Genomic DNA, 25,803 nt, shown 5'->3' with positions numbered 1-25,803 from the left:
TGTCTTTTTCAAAAAAAAAAAAAAAGATGCCACTTATGGGAATTCCCTTGTGATCCAGTGGTTAGGACTCCACGCTTCCACTGCAGGGGGCATGGGTTTGTTCCCTGGTCGGGGAACCAAGATCCCACAAACCGTGTGGCATGGCAAAAAAAAAAAAAGAAGACACCACATATAACTTCACTAGGCAAGTCACAGGCTGGGAGAAAATACTCATCAAAATATCTGATAAAGGACTTGCATCTAGAATATATGAAGAACGCTTACAACTCAATAATAAAAAGATAAATAGTCCAGTTATGAAAGGGGCAAAATATTTTAAGGTAATTCATACAAGAATATGTACTGATGGCTAATAAGCACATTACAAGATGCTCAACATCATTATTCATCAGGAAAATGCAAATCCACAGTGAGATACCGCTACACACTCACAAGAATGGCTGAAATTTAAAATACTGATATCATATCTTGGCATGAATGTAGAGCAATTCTTATATTATTGAGGGTAACCTATATTAGCTAGAATGTGGAGCAATTGAAACTCTCATACATTGTTAATGGAAGTGTAAGTAACATGGTATAATCACTTTAGAAAAAGATCTGGTAGTTTCTTATAAAACTAAACATACATCTATCCTATAGCCCAGCAATTACACTCTTATTTACTCAAGACAAATGAGACATAGGCCTATTAAAAAGACTTGTACAGGAATGCTAATAGCTCAAAACTGGATATAACTCATGTTATAAATGTCCATTAGTAGGAGAAAGGATTAATAAACTGTGGTATATTAATATGATTGGATATTGGTACTGTTATATACAACCACATGGATGAATTTCTGAAACACTATACTGAGTGAAAGAAGGGGTTATATAAAGAGGTTCATGTTTGTATAATTCCATTGATACGAAGCTCTGGTGAAAAAAAATCTATGGTGAAAATATGGGAATAGTATTTGCTTGGGGCAAGGGAATAGTGGTTTGTTGGGAATTTACCAAGAAAGGACATGATGAAACTTTCTGAACTGATGGAAATATTCTGTATTTTGATAGGGATTTAGGTTATAAGCATATACATTTATCATACTTATTCATTGGTACACCTAAGGTTTGTGCAGTTCAGCGTTTACCTTAAAAAAAAAACCCAACATGAAAAAGTTGTAAACAAATACTGAATTCTACTTAATGATATACATACTGAAATGTGTACTGATGTCCACAGTCTACTTTGAGATGCATTAAAAAAAAACCCAAAAACAAAATAACAACAACAGAAAAAAAACTGGGACTTCCCTGGTGGTGCAGTGGTTAAGAATCCGCCTGCCGCTGCAGGGGACACGGGTTTGAGCCCTGGTCTGGGAAGATCCCACATACCGCAGAACAACTAAGCCTGTGCGCCACAACTACTGAGCCTGTGCTCTAGAGCCCGTGAACCACAACTACTGAAGCCTGTGCACCACAACTACGGAAGCTCACACACCCTAGAGCCCATGCTCCTCAGCAAGAAAAGCCATTACAATGAGAAGCCCACGCACCACAACAAAGAGTAGACCCCGCTCACTGCAACTAGAGAAAGCCCATGTACAGCAGTGAAGACCCAACGCAGCCAAAAAAAAAAAAAAGACTCCTCGCTCCCAATGCAGAGGGCCCGGGTTCGATCCCTGGTCGGGGAACTAGATTCCGCATGCATGCTGCAACTAAGAGTTCGCATGCCGCAACTAAGAAGTCTGCATGCCGCAACCAGGAGTCTGCGTGCTGCAGCGAATATCCCGTGTGCTGCAGCTAAGACCCAGTGCAGCCAAAATAAATAAATAAATATTTTTAAAAACCCAAATGGGTGGATAGATGGCTAAATATGTGACAAAGAAAATATCACAAAATGTTAACAGTTGTACAGTCTGGGTTGTGGGTGTGTATATGGATGTTCACTGTACAAATCTTTTAACTTTTCTGTTTCCTGTGTTTGAAAATTTTCATGTTGTATTGGGAAGAAAATGGTGTTACTGGTGTAATGAAATACAACTCTTGATTTAGTTAAAAAATACACTGTAATGGCAACAAGAAAATGTAAGCTATCTAGAAATAAATATAACAAAAGATCTGTATAATCTTTATGTGAAAATGTATCAAACTTTATTAAAACATATTAAAGAAGACCTAAATAAATGGAGAGATTTACCATGTTCTTATATAGCAGTTGTCTGTATTATAAGTGTGTCAGTTATCCTCTGGATTGAGTGCAGTGTCAAGTTTTAATCTACAACTTGATCCTAAAATTTATATGGAAGAGCAGAGTCCCAAGAATAACTCCCATAATTTTGAGGACTAATAACAATGTGAGTGGACTTGCCTTACAAATATCAAGATTTATTGTCAAGCTATACCAATTAAACAGCATGGTATAGGCACAGGGGCTGACAGCTCAGTGGAATAGAATATAGTCAAGAAAGACACCCCTGTGTACATGGAAACTTAATATATGACAGAACTGACATTGCATATCATTTAATAAATGGCTTGGGATAATTGATCACTCCTATAGAAAAAAATATAATGGGATTCCTATCTCCCACCATATGCAAAAATAAGTTCCAGGTATATTCACAAACTTAGTGTGAAAAGTAAACCTATAATCTTTTAGAAGAAAATATAAGTAAATGTATTCATGTCTCTGTGTGTCAGGGATGTATTTCTTAATATTTATTTATTTATTTAGGCTGCTCTGGGTCTTAGTTGAGGCATGCGAGCTCTTAGTTGCGGCATGTGTGCGGGATCTAGTTCCCCGACCAGGGATTGAACCTGGGTTCTCTGCATTGGGAGCGAGGAGTCTTAGGGATGTATTTCTTATATGTAAAAATAGATAATATAAAGGAGAACAATAGATTTGATGATATAAAAATTAAATTCTTTGGTGGCTCCATTAAAAAAAAGTAAAAAAGGGCTTCCCTGGTGGCGCAGTGGTTGGGGGTCCGCCTGCCGATGCGGGGTGCGTGGGTTCGTGCCCCGGTCTGGGAGGGTCCCGCGTGCCGCGGAGCGGCTGGGCCCGTGGGCCGTGGCCGCTGGGCCTGCGCGTCCGGAGCCTGTGCTCCGCGGCGGGAGAGGCCACAGCGGTGAGAGGCCCGCGTACAGAAGAAAAAAAAAAAAAAAAAAAAAAAAGTAAAAAGACTGAGAGAACATTTTCAGTGAATATAATCCACAAATAATTAGTATCCAGAATATATTAGGTAAATACCTATACTCAATAAGAAAAAAGATAGAAAACCTAATAGAAAAATAGGCCAGGGATATACACTTGACCGTGCGTCTTGGCAGGCTCCCCAGCTGCAGATATGGAGGGCCAAATGTACTGTATGGCTGTTTTATCTAAGGGACTTGAACATCTGCAGGTATTAGTATCTGCCAGGAGTTCTGAAACCAATCCCCCGCTGATACCGAGGGACGATTGTAAATAGGCAATTCACAGTTGAGGAAACCCTAATGGCCAATAAACATATAAAACACTGTTTAGCTTCACTAGTAATTATGGGAAATGGCAATTAAACCCATACTGTGATATGATTACAGCCATTAGATTGACAAAAATTAAACAGTCTAACAAATGCCAGGTATTGGCGAGTATGTGAAATCATTTGTTCAACAAATTTTTGAGCATCTACTACTTGCCAGTCACTGTTCTAAGTTGTTGAGGTACATTACTAAATAAAACAGACTAAGATCCCAGCACTCATGGAGCTTAGATTTTAGTGGGGAAAGACAGAAAATGAACAATAAACATTATAAACAAGTAAATTACGTAGTACGTTAGAAGTGGTAAGTGTATGGAAAGTGTATTGGTTATAAAAGCAGAGTGGAGTAAGAGTGTGATGGGGTGGAAAATACGTTGTAATGTTATATAGAGCTATCAGGGTAGTAGGTTTCATTAAGAACTCAGGTGAAAATTGAGCCAAGAGATTTGAAAGCTGTAGGGGTTAGCCAAGGAAATATTTGGGGAAGAGGAGCATTCTAGGCAGAGTGCACAGATTAGCACAAGGCTTTAAGGCAGAAGAATACCGAATGTGTTTGACAAACAGTAAAGTCCAGTGTGGCTGGATCAAAATGTGCAAGTGTGCACGGGAGAGAGGAGGTCAGAGAGATACTGGGGAAGGGTGGTGGGTCACCCATTTAGGTCTTGACTTCTATTCTTGAATGAAATGGGGAGCCATTCCAGGATTTTGAGTAGGAGTGTTGTGATCTTACTGACCTTTAAAAGGATCACTCTGTTAAGAATAGACCATGTGGGTTAAGGATAGAAGCAGGAATGGGATACCAGTTGGAGACAGTTGTGAGGCTGGGGAGAGACCATGGTGGCTTAGATCATAATAGCAGAACCCAAGAGATTCTGTAACTCATTTAGCAGTAAAACCTGACCTAATTTGAACTCTTCTGGTGACAAAACTGAACTGAGACTAGAGTTTTTATCACATTTATTGTGGCTGTCATACACTTTACTGGAGAAATCTTAATGTTTTTGATGTATTTTGTTGGTGACCTAGTCTTTGTTGAGGGTGTTATATATTATATATATATGTATGTGTGTGTGTGTATATATATATATTACTATTTATATATATATATATATATATATATTACTTTAATTACCCACCCCCAATTCTGATTTGTAAAACATGACTAAATCCAAGGTTTTTGGTTAAGAGATTGTAAGCATGTAAGTCTTTGGAGATAGTGGAAAATGGTTGTATTCTGGCTGTATTTTAAATTTAAAGCCATTAAGAATTCCTGTTGGATGGGATGTGGGGTGTGTTAAAAACAAGAGTCCAGATGTCCAGGGTTTTGGTCTGAACAACAGGAAGAATAGAATTACCGTCATCTGAGATGGGGAAAGGCTATGGTTGGAGTCCGTTTTGGTGGAGAGAACACATTCAGTTTTGGACACTTTGGATTTGAAATGTTGAGAAGGCAATTGATTATAAGTGTCAGGAGTTTGGGAGACAGGTCTGGAAAGGAGAACTCTTAGGAAATGTTGGAGGGGAAAGGTAAATTGGTACAGTCATTTTGGGAGCAATTTCTGATGCAGTTTCTGACTTAGTTCATGCCACATCTAAGTGTATACTTCCAAGAAACTTTTTATACATGTGCATGAGAAGCAAGTACTACAGCATGTTTATAGGAGCATTGTTTTGATGGCGAAGAAAAACATGGGAAGAAAATTATATTTCCATTTACTGGAGAATGGATAAATAAGTACTATAAAAATCTATAGACTGGACTACTGTACTATAGATATATGAACTAAAGTGAAATATATTCACATGGGTGAATCTCCTAATTATAATGTAGATTGATGTCAGCAGATGAATATATACAGTGTTTTAAGTATATAATTTAAAAATGTGTAAAACAATACTAATAATTTACGGATATATGTAATAAAAATAAAGACACTTATGGAAAAGATAAACAAAAAATTAAGAATAGTTGTTAAGTGGAGACTAGTGGGAGGTGGGACTTGATAAATTTAGAAAGCAAGTCACAGGGGCCCATCTGCTATTACAAGGGTTATTTCTCATGTCAGTGGTGTGTATAGTCATCTCTTTGTGATATTATTATCATAATAAATTATTTATTATAATAAATAATTTATTATTATAATAATAAATTATTATTTATTTGTCAAAAAAATTTTATAATTAAAGAAAATATTCCATTTCATTCCTTTCATATCACTGACTCTAATGATATGAGTCCTTTAGAATTCATCAGCCATTGATGGCTGGCCCAGTGAATACCTGGACTCTTCATTGGCTAGTTGGTTCCATCTAGTGGTGAAAGTGCTGCAAGTATTCCGTGAGACATTCCTTTTGGGAAGGAAGAATGAGGAAGATGATAGATAGTTAACCAGACTGCTTATTATTTCACTAAAATTTGAGAGACAAAGAAAAAGGTTATTATTTAGAAATATTGAGTTTTTGCCATTATTAATATGATGCTATAAATCTTCTAGGACATTTAGTACAGACCTGTAGGACTCAGATGGGTCCTTATTTCTCTCTAACTTATGTTTGTGTTTTGCTTTTCAGAAGGAGTTGAGCCTTCCAAGAAGAGGCAGCTTGTAAGTAGATGATGATTATGATTATGATTATGATATCCTGCTTAGGAATCCCTCCTGGGGACTGTTCTCAGTATCACTCAGAGGACTCTCATTCATGAGTGTTTTTTTCTGTGGACTCCTGTCTGGGCCAGTGAAACCAGTGGGCCAGCCAACTTCTCTCACTAGGTCAGCTCCTCCCCTCTCCCTCATCACTCCCCACCCCAGATCCTCTTCTCTGTGTCAATTTTGGCCTAGGGTCTGGGGGAAAGCTGCCACTTAAATACCCATCACAGTCTTATACTTGTGTTTTGGGCTTTACTGAGTTTTAGTAGAGCCAAGCTTTTTTAGAATGTTAAAATTGAAACTCTTAGCATCTACATCTGTCCCATAGCATGGTACTAGGGAGAGGTCAACAAGTTGGGGCAAAAAAAGCTACGTTTGGGTTCACGGTTGGAATAGGGCTGTCGTTTACCTTTTTGTTCTCTTCTGGCTTCAGGGCTGGGGAAATTTGTTAATAATCTTTGTCTCTGGGGCTTCCCTGGTGACGCAGTGGTTGAGAGTCCACCTGCCAATGCAGGGGACACGGGTTTGTGCCCCGGTCCAGGAAGATCCCACGTGCCGTGGGGCGGCTGGGCCCGTGAGCCATGGCCGCTGAGCCTGCGCATCCGGAGCCTGTGCTCTGCAATGGGAGAGGCCACGACAGTAAGAGGCCCGCATACTGCAAAAAAAAAAAAAAAAAGAATTTGTCTCTGGATTTCAATTTCAGAGGTTTTCTTGGCTTGCTTTTTCTCTAAGACTTCTGTTGGGGTAGTACTGCATATTTGGCTAATCAGAATCATCTAGAATGCTTATTTTTCAGATTAAAAACAAACATTTAAATAATAGAAGCAGTTAAAATGCAGATTCTGAGCTTGTTTAAAATCTCCACGTCGGGGCCTGGGAGCCTGTACTTTTGCACCTGCGAGCACAGCCACTGTGATTTTGCTAAGGAGCCAGATTTGGGAAACACGAAAGGAATAGGGCTGTGTTAAAACGATGGCTTTGAAAAGTCTCTCACAGACATGTATGAGACATGGCTACAGAGAGGACGACAGTATTCCTATTTATTTATTAAGTATACTTTATGTATGTATCATATGCATTTAAAAATGTGTGAAACACATGGTGTTTCTGTTACTGTCATCCTGGGATTTTGTTTTGTAAAATGCTCCAATGATTAAATTGTCCTCTGAGATTCTTGTAAAGTCCTTTTGGCTGCTTTATGAAAGCTCACTGTGCTTTGATATAAAGAGACTGGAGTTATGAGTCAGCAAACTCCTAGGGTTCAGTCTTGGCTATGTCACTTAATTGGCTTTGTAATGTAGAGGAATTGCTTCATCTCCTCAGTTGCCTTATCTATAAAATGATAAACCATGATGATACCTGTTTTATATATATATATAGGTATTAGAAAGATCACTTAATACATGTGATAGTGCTTCATTTTTTAGTTTAGTCTAAGGTGTGTTAGTTTCAGAATTCTTGTAAATATATTAGGTTACATTTGGATATATTTCATTATTTAAGAGTCACATTTCTGTCTTTAAATTAATTTCTAGCAGTGGATCTCAATTCTAGGTTCTCAAGTGTCCTGAGTCTTCTAAAAATTGGGCAAGGGCGCTACCAGGACTCTTAATGGAATGATACACTGAGTAGGTATACATAACTGAAGGAGAGTGGCTTTTCAGCATCACATTCAGCAAATATTTGTACTTGGTCACTTTCCTATTATTTCTGTCATTTTTTTTTTTTCTTTTGGTTCCCTTTATTTGGAAGTTCTCTGAGATTTGCCTTTGCTTAAGGTTAGGTGAAATGAATTAAGTCCTGAGGCAGGTAGCTTCTTCTAGGAATGTGTACGTCTAATGAATAGAGTTTGCTGAGAAGGAAGGATATCCTGTGAAAATGATTTTTATTTGAAACTGGAGGAATTTTTGGATCAATTTAGTTTTTTTTATTATTGATTGAATTTTTTCTTTTTTATAAATTTTAATCTTTATTTATTTGGCTGCGTCGGGTCTTAGTTGCGGCGCGGGCTCTAGAGCGTGTGGGCTTAGTTGCCTCGCGGCATGTGGGGTCTTAGTTCCCCAGCCAGGGATCGATCCTGTGTCTCCTACATTGGAAGGAGGATTCTTAACTACTGGACCACCAGGGAAGTCCCAGGATCAATTTAGTTTTAAACTAGAGGAATTTCTTGGTTATTTATTGTAGTTAAAGTTAGGCGTATTCTAACTGCCTTTAAATATTTAATTAATAAAGATCAGAAGTACTTTTTTTTTTTGGCTGCACTGCGTGGCTTGCGGGATCTTATTTCCCCGACCAGGGATTGAACCCCGGCCCCAGCAGTGAAAGCACCCAGTCCTTAACCACTGGACCTCCAGGGAATTCGCCAGAAATACTTTTTAATAAAGTAACTCCCATTTAAACAATTGATCCCTCAGTAAATACATACTAATACCTACTGTGTGTTGGGCACTGATCTAAGTTCTGAGGTTATAAGATTCAATTAGACACATTCCTCTATTTTGAAAACTTAGAGTTAAGTAAACCTGAAAAGTATATATTTTTTATCTTTAGTATTAGAGTAGAAAGAGTTTTATTCTGGAAGGAATCTTGGAAACATAGATACTAACCTAGGCTTTGCCACTAACAAGTTATATGTGGTTTCAACAGGAACTATCATTTCTGGGCTTGAAATGCCTCACTTGTAAAATGAGGGGGCTGGCTTACCTGGGCTTATCTGATCTCTGTGCTTAGTCATCTCCCCAAATAATTGAAACTCCGTGGTACCTCTTCTTCAGAGAGCTGGGCAAGTCTTCGCAGGGAGTATGCAGTAGGAGGCAGAACATGGCTTAGCATCTGAAGTAGAGAAGACAGGAAATTAAGAACCACAAAGCGTAAGGTGTTTTGAATAAGTTTAATCAATACTTAAACATTTGTAGTAAGTGTGGAGAAACTGATGTTAATAAAACGAGTGACTTACCACTTAGCCCATTATTTCTTGTCCTTGTAGCCTAGTCTGGAAAGTTAAAAGTTATTATAATTGTCCCCTGAGTCTTGGTCAGAAGGAGAGGGGTATTGTACTTAGATCCCTGTTTGCTTCTGCCCCAGAATGGCTCTTGCAAGAGCAGAACCTACTGTATGCCCACCAGGTATAAAGGCCCGTTTCCTTTGGCATGTTCTCACTAGTATACATTATGGGTGCAGAGAGATTTGGAGTTTGCAGCTGGTTTGGTGTTCTTGTCTTTAGAGAGGGAGTCAGATTCATTTAATTAGCATAATGTTAAAATAGCTGAGCAATATAAAATAAATGAAGTTCAGTCATTTTGGAGGCTGTCAATTGTTATGCTTTTCCATGTAATTTGGTAGTTGCATGAAAATGGACAGGAACTAAAAAATGGATTTCGAGATGTATGTGATATCTTGTCATTATACAAAATGCACTTCCACCCAACAAGTAATTCCTCCAATGTCTCCAAATTAGTAAATGGAATTATAGCATAGAAGTAAAGAGCCTGGGCTTGAGAGTCAGGCAGACCAAGGTTGAGTCTCTGCCCTACCATTTACTACGTATTTTTTCATAAAACAAGTTACTACATTTCTGTTTGTCTTTTTGCTTCCATTTATTCATTCATTTGTTCAAATTCATCCATCCATCCATGCATCTATCATACTGTATTTATTCAGTTCTTGTTATGTGCAGGCATTGTTCTAAATACTGGAGATACAGTAGGTTTTAGCAGACAGAGAGACGGACAGACAAAAGCATGTATGATATGTCATGGTATTGAGTGCTATGAAGAAAAATAAAACCAGATAAAGAGATATGAGGGTATGTGTTTTTGTGGGGCAGGGGTTGAAATTTTTTGTTTTTAACTAATTAATTAATTTTTGGCTGCGTTGATTAATTTATTTATCTTTGTTGCTGCTCGCGGGCTTTCTATAGTTGCTGCGAGCGGTGGCTACTCTTTATTGCGGTGCGTGGGCTTCTCATTGCAGTGGCTTCTCTTGTGGTGGAGCACGGGCTCTAGGCACGCAGGCTTCAGTAGTTGTGGCATGCGGGCTCAGTAGTTGTGGCTTGCAGGCTCTAGAGTGCAGGCTCAGTAGTTGTGATGCACGGGCTTAGTTGCTCCGCGGCATGTGAGATCTTCCCGGACCAGGGCTCCAACCCGTGTCCCCTGCATTGGCAGGCGGATTCTTAACCACTGTGCCACCAGGGAAGCCCAGGGGTTGAAATTCTAAATCATGTTTTCTAGGAATTTTCTCATTAAGATGATGTTTGAGTAGAGAACAGGAGTCTGCAATGAGTGATGTGGATGTATATACTGGGCAAGAGCATCCCAGGTAGGGATACAGCATGTGCCAAGGTCCTGAGATGGGAACATGCTTGGCAAATAGAAAGGAGGCTGGAGTGGCTGTTGCTAAGTGAACAATGGTGTTGGGGTGGGAGGGTGTAGAAGAACATGAGGCAGGAGCTGGATTTTGTAATGCCTTGTGGGCCACAGAAAGGACTTTGCATTTTATACTAATTGGGACAGAAAGTCAGTGGGTAGTTTTAAGCAGAGAAATGATGTGCTCTGTCAGAGTTTTGGGGGAAGGGCAATTTATTTTACTGAAATATGATTCACATACTGTATAATCACCATTTAAGAATACACAATTCACTGTTTTTTAACATACTCACAAGGTCTTAACAATCATTACTACTTTCAATTAGAACATTTTCATCACCCAAAAAGAAACCCCCTACTCCTTTGCAATCACTCCCCTATTCTACGCTCCCTCTAGCCCCTGGTAACCACTAATCCACATCTGTCTTTTTTTTTTTTTTTTTTTGATGTGGACCATTTTTAAAGTCTTTATTGAATCTGTTACAACATTGCTTCTGTTTTATGTTTTGTTTTTTTGGCCGTGAGGCATGTAGGATCTTAGCTCCCCAACCAGGGATCGAACCCTCACCCCCTGCATTGGAAGGTGAAGTCTTAACCACTGGACTGCCAGGGAAGTCCCCCTAATCTACATCTGTCTTAATAGATTTGCCTGTTCTGAACATTACATATAAATGGAATTATATAAAATGTGGCTTCTTGTGTCTGGTTTTTTTCACTCAGCATAACTTTTTCAAGATTCATCCATGTTTTAGCACATGTCAGTACTTCATTCCTTTTCAAGGCTAAATAATATTCCACTGTATGTATGTACCATATTTTGTTTATCCATTATCCATCAATGGACATTGTGAGTAATGCTGCTCTGAACATGGATGTACAAGTACCTATTTGAGTCCTTGATTTCAGTTATTTTGGGTAGATACCTAGAAGTGGAATTGTTGGATCATATGACAGTTCTTTAGCTTTTTGAGGAACCACCATACTGCTTTCCATAGCAGCTGCACCATTTCTTACTCCTACCAGCAATACACCAGAATACACCAGGGTTCCAGTTTCTCTGCATCCTAGCTAACACTTGTTATTTTCCATTTTTAAAAGAATAGCCATCTTCACATGAAAAGATGCTCAATTATTAGAGAAATGCAAATCAAAACCACAGTGTCAGAATGGCTATCATCAAAAAGTCTACAGATAGCAAGTGTTGGAGAGGATGTGGAGAAATGGGAACCCTCGTACACTGTTGGTAGGAATGTAAATTGGTGCAGCCACTGTGGAAAACAGTATGGAGAGTCCCCCCAACACTAAAAATAGAACTACCATATGATCCAGCAATTCCACTCCTGGGTGTATATCTGGAAAAAATGACAACACTTATTAGAAAATATACATGCACCCCAATGTTCATTGCAACACTATTTGCAATAGCTAAGATATGGAAGCAACCCAAGTGTCCATCAACAGATGAATGGATAAAGAAGATGTTATATATAGAAATATATATATGTATGTGTGCATAATGGAATATTACTCAGCCATAAAAAGAATGAAATTCTTCCATATGCATCAACATGGATAGACCTAGAGAATATTATGCTTAGTGAAATAAGATAGACAGGAGAAAGACAAATACTATATGATATCCCTTATATGTGAAATCTAAAAATAATACAAATGATTGTATATACAAAACAGAAACAGATTCACAGGCATAGAAAACAAACTTGTGGTTACCACAGGGGAGAGGGAAGTGGGGAGGAACAAATTAGGGGTACGGGATTAACAGGTACAAACTACTATATATAAAACAGATAAGCAACGAGAATTTACTGTATAACACAGGGAATTATTCCTATTATCTTGTAATAACCCATAATGGAGTATAATCTGCAAAAATACTGAATCACTATGCTGAAACTAACACAATATTGTAAATCAATTATATGTTAATTTAAAAAAATAGCCATCTTAATATGTATGAAGTGGTGTCTCATTGTGGTTTTATTTTGCATTTTCCTAATTACTAGTGATGTTGAGCATCTTTTCGTATGATTATTGTTCATTTGTAAACCTTCTCTGGAGAAATCAAGTTCTTTGTCCATTTTTTAATTGGTCTGTTTATTTTTGTTGTTGAGTTGTAAGAATTCTCTCTATATTCTAGATATTCAGCTCTTATCAAATATATGATTTGTATATATTTTCTTCCATTTTTTGGATTGTGTTTTCACTTTCTTGATAGTGTCCTTGATGCACAAAAGTTTTTAATTTTGATGAAGTTCAATTTATCTATTTTATCTTTTGTTGCTTGAGCTTTTGGTGTCATATCCAAGAAATCATTGCCAGATCCAGTGTCATAAAGATTTCCTCCGTGTGTTTTCTTCTAAGAGTTTTAGCTCTCATAATTAGGCCTTTGATCACTTTTGAGTTAATTTTTCTTTATGATGTAAAGTAAGTATCTAACTCATTGTTTTGCATATGAGTATCTAGTATTCTCAGGACCATTTGTTGAAAAGACTGTCCTTAACCCATTGAATGGTCTTGGCACCCTTGTCAAGTTTTTGACCATACATGTGAAGATTTATTTGGGGGCTCTCTATTCTATTCTGTGGTGTGTATTTCTGTCCTGTGCTAGTACCCCACTGTTTTAATTACTGTAGCTTTGTAATAAGTTTTGAAGTCAAGAAGTGTGAAATCAAGAACCAACTTTGTTCTTCAAGATTGTTTTGGCTATTCAGGGTTCCTTGTGATTCCATATGAATGTTAGGATGAATTTCTCTATTTCTGCTATAAAAAAAATTGTTGGGATTTTGATATGGATTGCATGGAATTTGTAGATTGATTTGGGTGATATTGTCAAACTTGACAATATTAAGTCTTCCAATCCATGAGCATGGGATGTTTTTCTATTTAATTTCTTTCAGAAATGTTTTGTAGTTTTCAGTGTACAGGTCTTCACTTCCTTAGTTAAATTTATTCCTAAATATTTTATTATTTGTGATGCTATTATAAATGGAATTATTTCTTAAATTCTTTTTAGATTGTTCATTGTTAGTGTGTAGATGCAACTGATTTTTACTGGTTGGTTTTGTATTCTCTAGCTTTGCTGAATTTGTTTCTCATTGTGGTTTTGATTTACATTTCCCTAATGACCAATGATATTGAGCATCTTTTTTGTGTACTTGTTGGCTATTTGCATATCTTCTTTGGAGAAATGTTTATTCAAATCCTTTGCCCATTTTAAAATGTGAGTTGTCTTTTTATTGTTTAATTGTAAGAGTACTTTATTTATTTATTTATTTGTTTATTTATTTATGGCCACGCCATGTGGCATATGGGATCTTAGTTCCCCCATCAGAAATCGAACCCGCACCCCCTGCAGTGGAAGCACGGATTCTTAACAACTGGACCGCCAGGGAAGTCCCTGTAAGAGTACTTTATATATCCTGTATACTAGACCCTTATCAGACACTTGGTTTGCAGATATTTTCTATTCTGTGGGTTGTTGTTTTACTTTCTTGATTGTGACCATTGATGCACAAAAGTTTGTAATTTTGATGAAGTCCAGTTTACCTGCTTTTTCATTGGTTGGGCTTTTGATATCATATCATATCTAAGAAACCATTGCCTAATTTAAGATCTGATTTGTTCCTGTGCTTTAATTTATGAAGGTAACTGATTGATGACACAAAGTGGCTAGTGCTATTGAAAGAAGAATTTATTATAGTTTCCTCAAGAGAAGGGGCATGCCATGCCATGCAGGGCCACATGGGGAAAGCACCAGGTTTGGTCAGGAGGCAGAAAGTTGCAAGGGGAAGCCAGAGAGCCTTTATTGGGGTTTCCACAGGAAAGGCAAAGCAGGGCAGGGTAAACAGTATAGGACTGGCTACTTTGAATAATGTTGGCGGGTTCAGGGCTAGAGGTCTGGTCTTTGGTTGTTTGGTACTTGGCCCTGAGTGATATAGGGCAGATGAAATAATGGCTTGATGTCTGCGAGTTTGATAAAGGAGGTGGTTGGGAGTGTGGACTCAGGATTGATTGGAGAGTTTGTAATAGCAATTTTGCAACACTATTTGCAAAATTACAGAGGAGATATGAATAAGTTTGGCTGTTAGTTTGGCTAGCAATTAATGGATGCCAAATAGACAAATACAGAATCTAAGAAAGCAGTTAGAATGAGGTTATGATGATTTACTTCTGTTTTCTTTTAAGGGTTTTATGGTTTTAGCTCTTACTTTAGGTCTTTGATTCCTTATTAGTTAATTTTTATATGTGGTATTATTTTTATATGTAGTATATTTTTTATATGTGGTATCGGTAAGGGTCCGATTTCATTCCTTTGAATGTGCATAGCTGTTGTCCCAGCACCATTTGTTGAAAGAACTTTTCTTGTCTTAGGTTTTAGCAAGGTCACTGGTTGCTCAGACTGTAGGGAGAGTAGGAGTGAAAGCTGCAAAGTAAGTGAGGAAACAATTACAAAATTCAGTCAAGGTGATGATTGCGTAGACAGGGTGGTAGCAGCTTAGGTGGTGAGAAGTGATTGGATTCTGGATGTATTTTGAAAAGAGAGCTGACAGTATTTGTTGATAGTTATTAATTTGGTATATGAGAGAAAGAGAGGAATTGAGGGTGATGGTAAGGTTTTAGGGCTGAGTAGGTAGATGGATATGGTTGCCATTTACTGAGCAAGTAGAGAATATTGTGAGTGGAGCAGGGTTTTTTTTGTTGTTGTTATTTTTGCTCTTGGGAGGGGCAGGATAAGGGTTGTTGGAGGAATCAGAACTTTGGTGCTTGCTTGACATCCAAGAAGGAGTGTTGATAAAGCAATTGCATATATGAATCCTGGGATCAAGGGTGTGATATGATCTGGAGATATACATTTAGGGATTGACAGCATATAGATGATATTTAAGCTATGTGATTGGCTGAGATAAACTACGAAATGCTACTTAAGTGTGGTCAGCTGACTGGTGATGATCCATGAACTGTTTGTTACCAGTTTGCCAGGAGTTAATAAGTACAGAAATTTAGAGTAAGCAATTTGACATTGTTGTGACCTTCAGGCATTTGATCATTTTTCTGTTATTTCATATTTATTGTATTTTGCAATGGTTTGTGAATGGATGGAAATTTCACTTGGCCTGTCACCCCAGCCAGTTTGAGAAGCACTGACCTGGTGAGTGAGTGAATCTAGATAGAAAAGTTATCTAAGGACTGAGCCCTGGGGCACTTCATGTTTACTTAAGAGATAAGGAGAATCCATTAGTAAAGAAGACTGAGAAGGACCGTCTGAGTGAGGTTGCAACAAAACCAAGAGAAAGTGTTCGGTGTTTCCAAAGACACAAGAAGAAAGTGTGTCAAGGCTATGTAAGATGACCAGCTAAGAATTGATCTTTGGGTTAGTAATAGGGAAGACCAAATTGGTGACCTTGGCAAGTGACATTAATCAGAGATGGGTCCAAAGCTTGATTTGAATGGGCTCAAGACAGAATAGGAGGCGGTATTACCTATGTGTTATTTGTGTTAAAAAATATTTAACCTCAATCTAATGAATGAGGAAACAGTCAGGGCAGTTCAAATTGAGGGGATAATCTGTAGAAGTACTGGCCTGAACTCTTCAAAAATGTTGAAGTTGTAAAAGACCACAAACAAGCAAACACTAAGGATATGCTCTAGAGTATTGGAGAAAAGAGACTTGGTGAATAAATGTAATTCTTGATTAATTTTTTGTTGGATCCTGGATTTTAAAAAATAGTTGAAGGACATTATTGGGACAGTTGAGGAAATTTGAATGTGGACTTTCGTTAGGTGAAAATGTGCCAGTGTTAAACTTCCTTAGTGTGAAAATTGTGTGGTGGTTGTTCCTTATTCTTAGACCAAGAACATTAATTGTGGAAGTATTTGAGAGGAGGTATTATGATGTTTACAACTGACTTTCAAATGGTTCAGTTAACAAAAGATAAGTGTGTATATGTGTGTGTGTGTGTGTGTGTGTGTGTTAGAGCAAGAGAGGGAGAGAATGAGAGGGAAAGAGAATGGAGAGAAAAAAGCAAAAGTAACAAAATGTTAACAGTTGTTAAAGGTAAGTTAAGGGTATGTAGAGTTTCAATGAATTACTCATGTTCCTCTTCTGATAATTTGGAGAGAAGATGGTGAGTCTATACTATTGTTTCAAAGTGATTTGCTGAAAAGAGGATTTTAGAAATCAGGTGACACCTGGAAAGGTTATAGAGTTGAGTATTTTTTCCCTCTATTTTATAAATTTATTTATTTTATTTTATTTATTTTTGGCTGTGTTGGGTCTTCGTTGCTGCGCGTGGGCTTCTCATTGCGGTGGCTTCTCTAGTTGCAGAGCATGGGCTCTAGGCATGCAGGCTTCAGTAGTTGTGGCTTGCAGGCTCAGTAGTTGTGGCTTGTGGGCTTTAGTAGTTGTGGTTCATGGGCTCTAGTGCGCAGGCTTATTAGTTGTGGGACACGGGCTTAGTTGCTTCATGGCATGTGGGATCTTCCTGGACCAGGGATCGAACCTGTGTCCCCTGCATTGGCAGGCGGGAGGATTCTTAACCACTGCGCCACCAAAGAAGTCCCTCCCTCTTTTTAAAACATAAATAGGAGATATTACATCTTATTTGTATGTCAATGAAATTATCCAGTAGTGAAGGAGAAGTTGATGCAGGACAGGAGAGAACAACTGCTGGAATATTCTTGAGTAAGCAAAAATGGAGGCCATCTAGGTACATGTTGGGGTATTGGCCTTAGACAGGAGTGTTGACAGTTTGTCCACAGTCGCCTCAGGTACCTCACTTTATTTGTAAAAGATTATGCATGTAAAGTGTATGGCATAGTGCCTTCAATTAAGCGCTTAACTATTTGTTATTGTTAAAGCATTTAGTGCAATGCGTATTACTAGCAGACTTTGAAAAAATGGTAGTTGTTTTTTATTATTCTTATTATTAGCAGTCCATAATTACCTGTTAGAAACTGTAAATGCTTCAGAAAAACAAATTAGTTAAGATCCTAAACCAAGTTAAAAGAACAATAGTGTGCCTTAGAAGAGCCACAGGATATTCATGGTTGGCTTTGGTCACATTAGAGAAGAAAGCAACTAAATTCCAATATGGGGAATGAGAACATCCCGGCCTGCAATGATAAGGGCTTTGTTGGGGCCAGATTGGTTATGAAAGTTCTTTTGGCCTGGCTCATACCATTTATTTTAGATGTAGCTTCCCGAAATTAAATTGTTTTCATTTTTAGAAAGCTATTTCATATTTAAACTCATCTGGGTATTTTTTAATGCATTAAAAAATCTAGTCTAGAATACCAGACCTAGAGGAGCTGATAAGTTTGTTGACAGTGTACATATCTGTGGAAAAAAATTTGAAAGAAAATGAAGTTCTAAAGCTATTTATATTTGTTTACCCAAGCCATAGGAATATTGTATTTTGCTTTTTCGCGATCGAAACAGCTCTGCATGACTTTCCTCGCCTGGCTCTGTGGAGGGGACTTCCTCTTGGCAATTCCTTTCACATAGGATTTTTTGTTTATTTGTTTGTGAATTTCAGCACCAATACCTAGACCCTACACTTAGGAGCTCAGTGTAAATCGTGTTTATGTCTCTAGTTACCCAGAAAGTTAAGCTTTTCTAATACCTATTACAACTCAAGGTAATTGGCCTCATATTTCTTGAAATGTCTTTATTTCTTTGAGGCTGTGAACAGTCAGTAGAGGTAAAGAATGGACTGTAGGAGTGAAGAAGTAGCTACAGCACCTGTCATGCTGTGTGTGTGTGTGTGTGTGTGTGTGTGTGTGTTGCTATTGGTGGCCTTTATTAAACTTAAGAGTCCTTTAGGATAGTTACCTTTTTGCAGTGCTGGCTTACTCATTTGTTCAGTGGGCTAGGACATCAGATATTGGATGAAAGTAAATGCCAGGTGTCTGCAGTGATAGGCAGTGTGCAGGGAGGAGTTCCTGGGGCTCAAGGATTTGCTGTATCAAGCTTTACCACTGTGAAACTGACATGTGAAACAGTGTCATGTACTTTCCCACTCTGATGCAACTTGATGGTATTCGCCTGGTTGAATGCTTCTGGAGAATGTGCTAAAAAGAGATACCACCTGCTACACATAGTAAATCCTTTGTGTGGTGTCAGTGGTGCCTGATATAAGGCTTTAGTTTTATGTGGACTTTGCAAATCAGGAAATTTTGGTACCTGTAAGGACTTTGAAGGCCAGAGTAATAGCTTTGTGTTACGTTTAGCAGTCTTTTTTTAAAATTGGGCTTATACAGGAAATGATCTTACATAGGTTCTCTACCTCTCCAGTGGGAAGGCAGGGATTGGCAGAGATTGGCAGGGATGAGCAACAGTTATTACTAATTTCCCAATAGGAACCATTTTGTTGTTAAACAATGGGCATGGTTTGTCAGTGAGCCATAAGTATGTGGACACAAGACCTGAAAATGGAGAATTCATGAGAACCTGTTTTGTTACCGTTATGTTGAAAATAGCTATCATTATGCTGATCATATGCACGTTTATGTCTTGACCTTGCAACTACCAATTCACTATAATGTACTTGGATATCTCAGAGACAGCTCATCCTTAGCATTTATAAAACCGAAGGTAGGAACTTTCCTGGTGGTGCAGTGGTTAAAAATCCATCTGCCAACACAGGGGACACGGGTTCGAGCCCTGGTCCGGGAAGGTCCCACATGCTGCGGAGCAACAAAGCCTGTGCGCCGCAACTACTGAGCCTGTGCTCTAGAGCCCGCAAGCCACAACTACTGAGCCCGTGTGCCACAACTGTTGAAGCCCGCGTGCCTAGAGCCCCTGCTCTGCAACAAGAGAAGCTACTGCATTGAGAAGCCCACGCACCGCAAGGAAGAGTAGCCCCCCTTGCCGCAACTAGAGAAAGCCCGTGCACAGCAACAAAGACCCAACGCAGCCAAAAATAAATAAATAAATAAATTTATAAAAACAAAAAACCAAAGGTATTATCTTTCTCAGAAATCTACTCCTCTCTTATTCTCTAGCTTACTAAATGGTACCACTTCCTCAAGATAGAAAACTCAGTTATTCTTGTCACCTGTCTCTGCCTCACACCAACTCCTTTCTTTTATACCTCTAAATATCTCTTAAGTTCCTCTACTTCTTTCTACTACCACTGGTATGTCCATATTGTCCAAACCATTGTAATCTCTTGGCTCTGCTACTGCTGTAACTTCCTAACCAGTTTTTCTTTGTCTAGTATTGCTTACCCCCCAGTCCACCCATCCATTATAGAATAGCCAGAAAAAGTTTTTTAAAGTACGATTTGATTATTAGATGTTTATTTAAACTCATTTAGTGCATTTTTTATTACTCTTAGGATCACATCTGAAAGTCTTGACATGGTCCATAAAACTGTCTGTACAATCTGATTCCTGCCTTTGTCTCTATATTTTGCACAGTGTGTTCTCTGTTCCTGGAATGTTCTTTTCTTCATCTATGCCTGGCTAGCTCCTACTTATTCTTTAAGTCTCAGCTTACATCTCACTTCCTTATGAAAGGCTTTTCTGATCTCACCCATACCTTGCTGTCCCTAGGCTAAGTTGAGTTTCCCAGAATGTACTTTGATTAAACCCTGTACTTTCCCTTTATAGTTCTCACAGCAATTGTAAATAAGGAATTACTTGTCTGTCTTCTCCCATTGGATCGTCTATTAGTCTGCTTGGGCTGTCATAACAAAATACCAGGACTTCCCTGGTGGCTCAGTGGTTAAGAATCTGCCTGCCAATGCAGGGGACACGAGTTTGAGCCCTGGTCCAGGAACATCCCACATGCTGCAAAACAACTAAGCCTGTGCGCCACAACTACTGAGCCTGCACTCTAGGGCCCCTGTGCCACAACTACTGAGCCCGTGTGCTGCAACTACTGAAACCCACATGCCTAGAGCCCGTGCTCTGCAACAAGAGAAGCCACCGCAATGAGAAGCCCGAGCACCGCAACGAAGAGTAGCCCCCACTCACCACAACTAGAGAAAGCCCGCGCACAGCAGCGAAGACCCAACACAGCCAAAAATTATTAAAATTTTAAAAAAACAAAAACAGAGAACAACAAAATACCATAGGCTAGGGGCTTAAACAACAGAAATTTATTTTCTCATAGTTCTGGAGGCTAGATGTCCAAGATCAAGGTGCCGGTTGGTTTCTAAGGAGGGCTGTCTTTCTGGCTTGCAGATAACCACCTTCTCCCTGTGTGCTCACATGGCCTTTCCTGTGTGTGTGTGTGTGTGTGTGTGTGTGTGTGTGTTTGTGTGTGTGTGTGTGTGTGTGTGTAAGGGAGGGGTGGAGAGAAAGAGAAAGATTGAGGATCGAGATCTTCCTCCTCTTATAAGGTCACCAGGCCTATTGGATTAGGGCCCCACTCTTATGACCTCATTTAACATTAATTACCTCCTGAAGATCCTATCTCCAAATACAGTCATTGGGGGTTAGAGCTTCAACATATGAATTTTGGGTGGGGGACACAATTCAGTCCATAGCAGATGGTAAGCTCCATGAGGTCAAGACCATGTTGTGTAGTACATGGGCCTAGGGCCTAGAATGGAGTTTAACACATAGTAGGCAGCCACTTAGGCCCATTCCTAACATTTGTGTGATCTGGGACAAGAATATAAATGGACATATAAATGTTTAAGAATTTTAAGTAAAGCTAACAAACTGTAAAATAAAATATGTTCTACCCTCCTATCTTGAGAAATATAGTTTCAAAATAACAAATTACAAAAAGTCTGGGTGAAACTATTGATTTTTAAAGTGCTAAATATTTTATTAATATTTAATTTAATATTATTAACTATTAATAACAATGAGTACCAGGCAGACGTTGCAGCCAATTCAAAGGAGAAGTGAAAAAAGTGCAAATTTATATGTAGTAAAGAAATGTTGACATAAATTTATAAATTGTTACAAACCTGGATTTTTCTTTGGGGAGAAGGGAAGTCAGTTGAACCTCCACTATACAGAATTTATTTGCATATCTATAGACAAAAGCTGTTTTGTATTGCAATCAGTTATCTGTAACTTAGAGAGCTGTAAAATAGCACAAAGGCAATAAAAAACTAGAATCAAATAATTTAGTTTCTAAACAATACATAGTTTTCAATCTGAAGCTTATTATTTTTTTCTTTACTTATGCCAAGTTTTCTTACAGTCTCTCCCACCCTTTTTTTAAAATAAATTTATTTATTTTATTTATTTATTTTTGGCTGCATTGGGTCTTCATTGCTGTGCGCAGGCTTTCTGTAGTTGCAGCGAGCAGGGCTGGGGGCTACTCATCGTTGCAGTGCGCAGGCTTCTCATTGCAGTGGCTTCTCTTGTTGAGGAGCACGGACTCTAGGCGCACGGGCTTCAGTAGTTGTGGCACACAAGCTCAGTTGTTGTGACTTGCAGGCTCTAGAATGCAGGCTCAGTAGTTGTGGCACCTGGGCTTAGTTGCTCTGCGGCATGTGGGATCTTCCCGGACCAGGGATCGAACCGGTGTTCCCTGCATTGGTAGGCGGGCGGATTCTTAACCACTGTGCCACTAGGGAAGTCCCTCTCCCACCCTTTTGATTAAAGCAATCTCAAATATTACTCTTGATCATAAAACAAGGTTGGTCTCATTAAATTTGGCCTAGTTTTTTACATAGGGATAGCAATAAGGTTAATTTACTGTTTGGCTTTCTTAAGTTTGCTTTGCTGGGAATTTTATAAAGAGTCTCAGATTGAACTTTTAAAAGCCACTGTTACTTGTATTTCAAGGCTAGAGAGCCAAGCTTAAGAAACTTTATCAGCGACTTCCCTGGTGGCGCAGTGGTTAAGAATCCGCCTGCCAATGCAGGGGACACGTGTGCGAGCCCTGGTCCGGGAAGACCCCACATGCCGCGGAGCAACTAAGCCCGTGCACCACAACTACTGAAGGCTGCGCGCCTAGAGCCCATGCTCTGCAACAAGAGAAGCCACCGCAGTGAGAAGCCCGCACACTGCAACGAAGAGTAGCTCTCACTCGCCGCAACTAGAGAAAGCCCACACGCAGCGATGAAGACCCAACACAGCCAAAAATAAAATTAATTAATTAATTAATTTTAAAAAAGAAACTCTTTATCAGATTTCATCTGTAGTACCTATAAATTTGGGTGGATTCTTCTGTTTTCAGGGTCCTTAAAAATGTCCTAAGGGTCTCGGGTCTGCCGGGAGGTGATCTGCTGGACCCTATAAAGCCAGGTGCCAGGCCAGTTTTCCTGGGAGGGTTTTGTATTTATTGGCTCCAAAAAGTCAACCTTAGTTCTTTTAAAGTGGTTTGTTATACCTGATTAAATAAGTAGCATTCTCAAATATGACATCTTGACAAACTTCTGGTTGCAGAACCATTTTTTACAATTTTATTTTAAGGGGATTCAATAAGGAAATTCAGTAAGACTTTCTCAAGTCCCATTGAGGATAGTCAGTGAGAATCAGATATGATTTAGAAATGTTTCCTTTTACAAAAGCAAATTATTAAGGATTTAGATAGCTTAAGAAGAAAGAGTAGGCTTCCTTATATATCCAGAAAATAGACTTTAAGACAGTATTCCAAACAAACTACAGTCATCCCTCATTAGTTCATTCAGTCTTAGTGTAATTAATTTTCATTTCACTGGATCTTAGGTTGGTAGTCTGCTTCTTGACTAAAAAGAGCTCTGGAAATTCTGACTCAGTCCACTGGAATGGTCTGAAAGTTTTCCAGTTGTCCAAGTGATAGCATCAGAAGCCTGTACCCAAGAGTCTATTCTTTGAAGTGTCAAATAGTTTGAAATACCTGCTACAGTCCTTTTCCATGGGACTCAGACAATTCTTTGTTGAAAACACAGACTTTGGCTTCTAGTTGATTATGGAGCCTTCATGCTAGCATCAGTGTAAAACAAAATCTCTTCATAAATGACAGAGACTTAAAAGAGCTGTGGTCAGTTTATTAAGGACAATTTTTAAATGTGAAAGGTCTGATGAGAGTTTATAACAAGAATAATGCAACTAACAGGGAATTAAGTTGTTTCTGTAGCATGCAGAACAAAAATAATAAAACCAATTCAAAAAAATATGGATGAACATAACTTTTACAGAGGAAAGATTCTTGATATATAACATAATAATCTTATGGCAGAGAACATACCAAGGCCAAACTAAGGATATCAAGTAAAAAGATTTAGTAAGTCTGCAGTAAATGCTGGACATTTATCAATATATTTTTATAAAATTCCATTGACCTAGAAGTTGCTAGATTTAGATTTTAAAAGTAAGGCTTCTACCAAGTAAGCATTTTAAATGATAACTGAAATTAAGACTGAAAACACTGAACTATTATTTCCTAAAATCTGGCAAAACACCATGAGGACTCATAAAACAGAAACACGTTGTGGGATAGCAAGGGCATTGACAAATCTCTAGGAACTTCCCATAATTATACAGTTTCTAGAATATTTATATTCATAGCATTTTAGCTGTACATATTTCAACTAGGGAAGGCTGAGCATCTTTTCTGATTTGACAACTTTTCCCATGAAACTCATCAATAGTAAAATATCAAACCAAATTATCTCTGGCATCTCTCTAAAAATGTGAAAGAACACTTCTTTGTGATTTTTGCAGGAATGTTCTGGGATATCTCAAAGATATTTTTAGGTGGTAAGAATATACTGAAAGTTTTATTTTACTGTTTCTTATATTTAGGAAGTGATTTGGGGAAGGCTAAACTGCAAAGAGTTGTCAATGAAAACACAAAGATAAGAGTTTGGTGTTTGAAAAACAAAGCTGGTTACTTAACCAAGGTGACAATAAAATATTTAAAAATAAACATAGAAGGTAACACAATTTTGAATAACCTCAGCTTTTTCATGAGGAACCTTATTTTGCATGTTTTCTTAAATAAGGACATAATAAGTCAGAATAAAACAAAGAAAGTTATTCTATTAAGACACAAAATATTTGCTATCTGGGCATTTTACATAGAAAAAAAGAATACACTTTAATAAGGTAGGTGAAGGCAATAAACAATAAACCAGGGAAACTGGCCCATCAAAGTTGAGCAGACTTGGCTAAGATTTTAACCAGTTCATAGCTTTTCAGACTCACGGCATGGTATTATAAACCATGGCAAACAAAAATCACTTCCCTACTTTTGTTCTTTATTATTCTGCTTCATATTCTGGAACATATTTACACTTTACTTGAGGACAGTTCTTAGGGTGTTGTCAGATCAGATTTAATTTTATAGTAATACTGAGATGATATTAACATGTAATGTGTTTATCATTGCTCTCTTCAAATGAATCAATAGATAAACATTTTTAAATGTTTGAGAGGTAATTAGATTTAGATGAAGTCCTGAGGGTAGGGTACCCATGATGGGATTAGTTTCCTTTTAAGAAGAGGGAGAGAGACCAGAAAGTACCTGTGGCTCTCCCCTTCCTCTCCCTCCCCCCTCCTCTCCCTTCCCCTCTCTCTCTCTGCCATGAGGACACAGTGAGAAGATGACTGCTGGCTACAACCCAGGAAGTGGGCCCTACAAGGAACCAAATCTGCTAGCACCTTGATCTTGGACTTCCCAGCCTCCAGCTGTGAGAAATAAATGTCTGTTGTTTAAGCCAAACACACACATACAAAACCTTTCAGTTTCCATTTGTAGCACCGTTATTATTGATAGTTATTACCCATAGAAATAAGCTCTTTGGGGGTCACCAAAAAGTTTTGCTTGATGAATTTTGAGAAATATATATGAAACTGCACAACTCAGATTGGGACTCGAACCTAGCCAGAACCCAGACCGGGACTTGAACCCATGGGGCAGGACTCGAACCTGGCCAGAACCCAGGTTGGGACTTGAACCACTGAACCCACTTGAACCACTTGAACCCACTGTCTTTTAATTGAGATCACATACCTGGTCTCAGGACTTAATGGAACTCAGGTTCTGTGTGTCTTGTTGCAGAAAGAATTCAGTGAGAGACAAAGTGATAGGTAAGAAATGGATTTATTTAGAGAGATAACACATTCCATAGACAGAATGCCATCTGTCTCAAAAGGTAAGGGTAGCCCCAGGGCATGGGGCTGTCTTGGAAAGTGAGAGCAGCCATGGGAGAAACACACTCCACAGACAGAGTGTGGGCCATCTCAGAGGCCCTGATATATGGGGTGGTTAGTTTTTATGGACTGGGTAATTTCATAGGCTAACAAGTGGGAGGATTATTCCAACCATTTTGGAAAAGGGACAGAGATTTATAGGAATTGGGCCACCGC

At 38.5% G+C, this 25,803-nt stretch overlaps 1 protein-coding gene across 5 annotated transcripts in view; it reads left to right on the top strand.

Annotated features, from left to right (window-relative positions):
- The window catches only part of MAST2 (microtubule associated serine/threonine kinase 2), a gene marked incomplete at both ends in the record, with an annotated part of 203,511 nt that overhangs the window by 77,193 nt on the left and 100,515 nt on the right, over positions 1 to 25,803 (top strand). For all 5 annotated transcript variants that reach the window (XM_082833898.1, XM_082833895.1, XM_082833897.1 and 2 more), the window contains one exon: positions 6,081 to 6,112. In XM_082833898.1, coding sequence (XP_082690024.1) covers positions 6,081 to 6,112 — 32 coding nt within the window. The remainder of the gene's footprint in view (positions 1 to 6,080; positions 6,113 to 25,803) is intronic.

This window comes from Leucopleurus acutus, assembly GCF_964270905.1.
Source record: "Leucopleurus acutus genome assembly, chromosome: 2".
In the NCBI taxonomy this organism is placed as follows: domain Eukaryota; kingdom Metazoa; phylum Chordata; class Mammalia; order Artiodactyla; family Delphinidae; genus Leucopleurus; species Leucopleurus acutus.
Note: the sequence above shows the minus strand (reverse complement) of the source record. Positions and strands in the feature narration are given on the sequence as shown.